A 6724-nucleotide genomic window follows, 5' to 3' on the forward strand; every position below is an offset into this window, starting at 1 on the left:
AAAAAGCAAAAGCCAAATGAAACTCCCAACATCCTCAAAACACTGGCCACAAAAATGTGCTTGTTGTCATATTTTGTTTAGCACTGCTAATATAAAATTATACTTCTAATTCTATCATTCCTATTAGCTGCATAAAAGTAATAACACAGAACTTCAGGCTATGCATAGTATTTCTGGTTACCTTATTACTACAAGAGATGTGAACTGATATTAACTACAAATTACTCATACCTGTTAACAATTGGGTTAGATTTAAGAAAATCTTGATGAAGAGGTTTCTCCTTTACATGTTTTAACATTAGATATGCAGTGCCTAGACAATGTGCTCAATTGACAACAGTGGTTAATACTGGAGTGCAATGAAAACATACAAGTCACTCAGTTTTATAAACCAAAGCCTTATTCCATGTGTATACTTTTGATATTTTATTAAATTGCTTAATAGAGCAGAAGCAAAATTTCAGTCTGAACACGTGAACTGCAAATGAAACTGCAAATGAAACACTCAAAACCCACTTGTACCCATCATGACTGGTACTTAAGTATTTAAAAGGAAATCACAATGAAGAAGATAATTGTTCAAATGTCTTTGAACAAGGAAGACCGTAACAAGATTTGTGGGTTTTGTTTTGTTTCTTTGGGCTTCTTGAAAACCAAGGAGCAATTGTTCATAATTGTAGAGAAGGAGGATATAAACCTGCAGGGCTTTATTCCCCCCCCCCCCAAAAAAAAATCTTTTCACTTCACTTATGCTCCACTTGCAGCCATTCCGTAAAATTCTCCAATCAGCAGACTGTAACAAACCTTAATATATATTCGAACAACTATATCTTTGTACATTAATTGTTCTTCTCTATATTTTATCTCTCCATCATGTCAATTTGTATCCCCTGACTATCATTACTCATGTATTTCAACATAAATTCAACTTCTGAAAACCTTAAGCCATTTGCACATGCTCCATAAACTGAGATGCATCCTAGACAAAAAAAAGATGGTTACTTCTGTCCACATTTTTTCTAGTACCACAGTTCACATAGAGAAAACAGTGACGTGTTCACCAAGCTGGTTCTTTCATTTCAAGTCTTCCACTACACATGAAAACTGTTCTCAATACTACCGTAGACCAGTAACATTTTGCTTGAAGACCTAAAAGTTTACGCTTCTAAATCAACTGTTGCACACTGTATTTTTTAAAACGGTATTACAGGAACAGCAGTTCCCAAAGTCATTTAAAATCACAAATAATAGCTGTACTATCAGAAGGTAACACTAATGACTTTTTGATCAATTACAAATCTGCTCTAGATTCACTGAGCAGTGATTAAAACTACAAGTACTTACAAAAACCTCAAACATTACAGAGGAGAAAATTCCACTAAGATGGTTCTTACTGTGACATGTACAGGATAAAGAAAATATGACCTTTCATAACTGGTTCATTGATATAAAAATTCATGCAGATTTAATTGACTAAGAGCTGTAAAAACAAATGAGCAGAACTTTCTTCAAGAAAATGAAGGCCCTATTTATTCGCTTGGGCCTAGTCTTCTACTACCTATCCACTTTCGCGATCATATGAGCAGCCTTGTGAATAATCAGGGGAAGGTTGGTTACTCATCCCAACACACTCACCTGAAACCTTTCCCCTCTTCTAGACACAAATAGGGGGAGAGATCCCTTCTCTTCTACTCATAGAAGAGTAGGAGGCCAAGGCAGCTCCCCTGTTTGTCTGGGGCAGGGCAAGTAGTGGCTGCTCCCCTCATCTCCCTCCCATACATTAAAAAACTGGACCTGCAAACAGCATCCATAACTTGACTACAGATAAAGAATGGGCTTATATTCCATCTGAGAAAAAGTGAGCAGCCAGGGCCAGAAGGAGAAGCAAAGCAGTCAAGTTTGCTGTACTTGCTCAGGGCTTATGCACTCTTGCAGGGCCAGAAAACAAAAGCAAGTCCAGCCAACAGGCATATTGTGTTTAGAATGGAACCCTTTCTAAAGCAGAGTTCAATTGCGGCAACTGCATGCTTGATTATCCTCATCCCATTTGAACACACACACACACACACAGAATAAGGGAGGCCGCTTCCTTCTGTATTAAATAGTACAAAGTTGTTCTGGATGGGGTGTGCTTAGCTTCTCTCACTCACACTATTGTTGGAGAAAGTCTCCTTAGGGTGAAAGAAGTTATTTCAGGGGAAGAACCAGAAATCCACTACACAAGACTCAACACAGAATAATCTCGCACTGTTGCCTGCAAGCAATTCTTACTTGCCTGATTCAACAAAGTTATTATTGGTAAGTTTCTTATTAAGACACCTTGAGTGCACATTTACAACTTTGCATTTCAAGATTCATATCTAGTTTTGAGGTACCCATTGTCCTTACCTTAACGAATAATACACTTAAATAAGAGAGCAACCAGTGTGGTGTAATGGTTCGAATGATCACAATAAATGAGAAGTGGTTCAAATCCCCACCTCAATAACAAAGATTGCTAAAGTGGCCTTGGGCCAGTCACTCACAGCTTCACTTCCCTCACAGAATGGCTAAGCCGATATGGGAGAGATCACTCTGAGTGCCTTGGAGGAAAGACAGAGGTAAAAATGTGACAAAACTTATTCAAGAACACATCCTGGTTTGAAACACTATCTAATGCAGTTTTCAAAGTGCTTCATTTTCTACTTAATTTTTTTTAGCCATGTTGTCAGTTAGCTTCAATACCAGTACAAGGTAGCAGATTAAAGCATTTCCACAGATGGCAAGACTTCTACTTGCAGAACATTTTATTTATTTATTTATAGGTAACAGCAGCAGCTTGCAACAGTGTGCCCCTCATATCCATTTTATCATTAACAACCACCCAGGGAGGCAGGTGAGGCTGAGAATGAGAGGTCCAACAACTAATGAATTCCGGCTGTGAAAGCCTTCAACATCATATCACCCAGCAAGCTTCCACGGCAAGTGAGGATTTGAACCTGGGTCTTCCAGATCCTAGTCTGGATCTCTGTAACCACTATACCCTGCTTGCTGGGGGGGGGGGTTTGGAGCTGCAGTGGAAGGTGAGAAACTCTCACTCTGCTGACAGAAATCCTTCCATCTACAGAAACACTGTTGGATCCAAGCCACTGTCTCAAAGTCCAAAAGTCTTAAGGAGCCCTTGTGGCTCTAATGTAAGGAAACTGTGAAAGCAACATTTTTCCAGAGCAGGTTTTATAGTGTTCTCTTCTGTAATGTCATGTTATTTTCAGAATCCAAACCCACCAATTTCCATCAAACACTAATAGGGACTATTCCAGCTAGCATCATGAAATGGCTGCCAAAGAAGCAGGGTCAATCACAAGGTGTTGGGAGGTTTCAAGTCATTCAGCTTCTGAATGGGTGCTCCTTGCTAATGCTATGGTGGTATCGCCTGACTTTTCTAAAGTAGCAGAGGCAGAGAAAAGCTGGGACTGCCTCTTTGCTCTGGGGAAAAGATGCTTCTGGGTTTCAATTTCCAAAGTAACTGGAGGGATGATTCCCTGTGCAGCCACTGGTACAAGTTTCCAAGCCTGGAAACAAGAACATCTGTCTGTGGGCAAAAGCCAAGGGTGTGCAGATTTGATATGGCTTTCCAAGGTGAGCTCAGTACCTTGTTAATCTGTCAGCTGGCAGGGAGCAGACCAAACCTCCCTGTTCCCCTCACCACTATCCACTGAAGACCCTTTGGATTTTACTTCAACACTCAAGCAGTAAGTGGTCTCCAAAACACACAATGGCATGTGCCACATTACAAAGCACTGCTTTAATGAGTAACACACAATATGTTAACAGCAAAATCTGAACACAGGAAACTACCCTATACTGAATCAGATCACTGGTACTGTCTACTCTCACTGGCTGTGGGTTTCTAGGCTCTGAGGCAGAGGTCTTTCACATCACCTACACTAACTGATCCTTTAAATGGTGATTATAAGGATTGAACATGTGTCTTCTGCATGCAAAGCAGATGCTCTACCATTAAACCATGGCCCCACCCGAGTTTATAGTGAAGTAATAGAACATTCTACACTCTCTATTCTTGTGGACATACCAAACAAATGCATGTACCAAATAAACGCACACTTTTTTACTTCTGCTGCAGAGTCCTAACAGACTTATGCATGGAGACGTACAGATTACAGACTATGTACTATTTATTCATCTGGCTACACAAATTCCTTGTTGCAATTAGCATACCTGGAAGAGAAGTAAATTTAAATTCTCTAATAACCCTTATCCTCAATACAACCAAACATACCCAGTATAACTTAAAGATGAAGAGTTGGCCTGTGTCTACTTCCTTTCTTCATGAACAAGAATATTTCTGCCGCCAGTAGAAACTTTGCTGATTGAAGAAGTAGGTAGGGCATTTTGACTGCTTCTGCTTCCTCACTATACCACCCATTCTGAAAGGCTTTTGGTTCATGGGCTACCGCAACCCCTAGCATCACCTTTTCGATGCCCAAAAAGGCAGCTGCTAAAGGAAGATGGAAAAGATCTGCACCTACCTACTGGTGCTGCCTAATTTCTACATTGGAAGACAAACCTCAGCACGACTGCCAACAAATATAGGTAGGGAAAATATTGGATAATAAGGCTGTTAAGCTATGAATCTTAGGAACAAAAATAACATTCTCCACGAGACGGTATTTCATTACAAAAACAGACTAACGTAATTGAGTTAATGTTGAAATACAATCTGAATTCTGCCTTTACTAGTCAGCCTTGGACAAGTTGCTGTATTCCATTAGTTGTTGTAGATTTTCTGGGCTGTATGGCCGTGGTCTTGGTATTGTAGGACCTAATGTTTTACCAGCAGCTGTGACTGGCATCCTCAGAGATGCCAGACACAGCTGCTAGCGAAACATCAAGTCCTACAATGCTAAGACCACGTCCATACAGCCCAGAAAATCGTCAACAACTAATGAACTCCGGCAGTGAAAGCCTTTGACAATATGCTGTATTTCAGCTTAGCTACCTGTTTGTAAAATGGAAATAAGAACCTATTGAGGATGTAGCAGGTAAGGTGTTTGTAGCTCTTTCCACATTACTTTTCATATGGTTTGAAAGTTAATACAGTGATAAAGCATCCTTGAACTATAAATACAAATTATATTACAGACCTCTGGCTCTTACCTCATTCTATAACATCAAATAAAGGATGGTAACCATAACATTGCCATTTGCAAGGAGTCACAGAAATTTGTCATATGATAATAACCTGCATTTACAGCCACTAATATGCTTTCCTATTTCTTAATATTCCTAATATTCATTTCCTAACAGTACTGGGCTCTCCATACTACTGTACTTTTCATGTCCTCTTGTCTGTCACTTCAAACTGGTTGAGTGCCCACTCAAGCAGAGCTGCTCCCAAACTAAAGTTGTAGATGAACTACTTGCAAGTAAATGCCCCAGTCTACCTCATCAAAGATTTTAAGAAGCACAGAAGACTATAGTGCAGTGATATCAGTATTAGGACTTGCACTTGCAAGTAAAACCATAACCTGGGGCACACTCAAGACCATAACCTGGGGCACACTCAAGAACTGCATCAACTGCTTCTAAGTTGTCCTTGGCCACAGAATGGGGGGGAAGTTTGTGTTTACATATCACTTCGAATTTTGGAGTCAATTTTCTTGTAAAGTTTCAAGAGATGCTATGACTTAAAGACTCTGGTATCATAAAATTAGACATATAAGCCACATGAAATGTGCATTCATACTACAATGTTTAGTATGTGTATACAGAAATACACTTGATAAAATGGCCATGGGTAGCAGCTTTTTCAATTACAGTGAATGGCCACAAAGGTACGGAAATACTTCATTATACTGATGTAATGGGATTTTTGTGTATTTGGAACAGCCAGCTTCCCTTGTCTTCAGATGCTTTTCCTAAATTGGCCTATGAACATGGAATTTACTTTTAGGACTGACACACAATTATATAGGCACTCATAAATGGGGCTTTATGTCTCATGTCTTAGTATTTCTTGCTTCAGATGATTAATTCCCAGAACTATATGAGCAAACTACTATCTAGCACCCAATCTCTTGCCAGAAGAATATTTCTTCTCAGCTATCTGGATAGCAGTGGCATAGGCAATAAAGGCCATCCTTCTCACCTGTACGGTTATCTCCATGTTCTCTCAGTTGCTCCTCAGGAACTCTTCCTGCCCCTCCTGAGGGAGAGCAGCAGTTAGCAAGTTTAGATTCTCTTAGTATGTATAATGTAAAACCCTCTCACACTTTTGTGTTATAACACCAATTTAAAAATTGATAGCCCTCTATAGTGTATAAAACTAATAATTGCTATTATTTTCAGGTAAATCTGGGTATTACAGAATCGCCTTCTGATTTAAGAGACTAATTCTAAGTTTGCTAAGAATATTCAAGCTGCAAAAGAGAGCAGACTGCGAAATCCCATATTAAACATTGTTGGTGTTCTAAGATTTGAGCTACCTAACCCTGCCACTGCTGCTTCCACACAAATGTTGTGTCAAAGACTCCATATTCCCCGAGGGGGGGGAAACGCACAGCATAAACCAAGCATGACACAGATAGCACCACCTTCTTCAGAGTCCAGACAGATGAATATGAAAATCACCACGAAAATCAAGTAGGTCAAGAAACAGTTAGATGCTGTTTAATAAAACAAATCTATCTCCATACATTGATAGAACACTTTAAAGGCCAGCAGG

At 39.6% G+C, this 6724-nt stretch overlaps 1 protein-coding gene across 5 annotated transcripts in view; it reads right to left on the reverse strand.

Moving 5' to 3' along the window:
- The window catches only part of FAM208A (family with sequence similarity 208 member A), a 93005-nt gene that overhangs the window by 35219 nt on the left and 51062 nt on the right, over nt 1-6724 (reverse strand). For 4 of the 5 annotated variants that reach the window (XR_001482476.1, XM_015410047.1, XM_015410045.1 and 1 more), the window contains exon 17: nt 6149-6205. The exons of the other annotated variant lie outside the window; for it this stretch is intronic. Coding sequence is in view for 3 of the 4 variants with exons in the window: in XM_015410047.1 (XP_015265533.1) it covers nt 6149-6205 (57 nt within the window). In the remaining variant the exon portion in view is untranslated. The remainder of the gene's footprint in view (nt 1-6148; nt 6206-6724) is intronic. 5 annotated transcript variants of the gene reach the window in all.

The sequence above is a fragment of the Gekko japonicus genome, unplaced genomic scaffold, assembly GCF_001447785.1.
Source record: "Gekko japonicus isolate JY-2015 unplaced genomic scaffold, Gekko_japonicus_V1.1 scaffold259, whole genome shotgun sequence".
NCBI lineage: Eukaryota > Metazoa > Chordata > Lepidosauria > Squamata > Gekkonidae > Gekko > Gekko japonicus.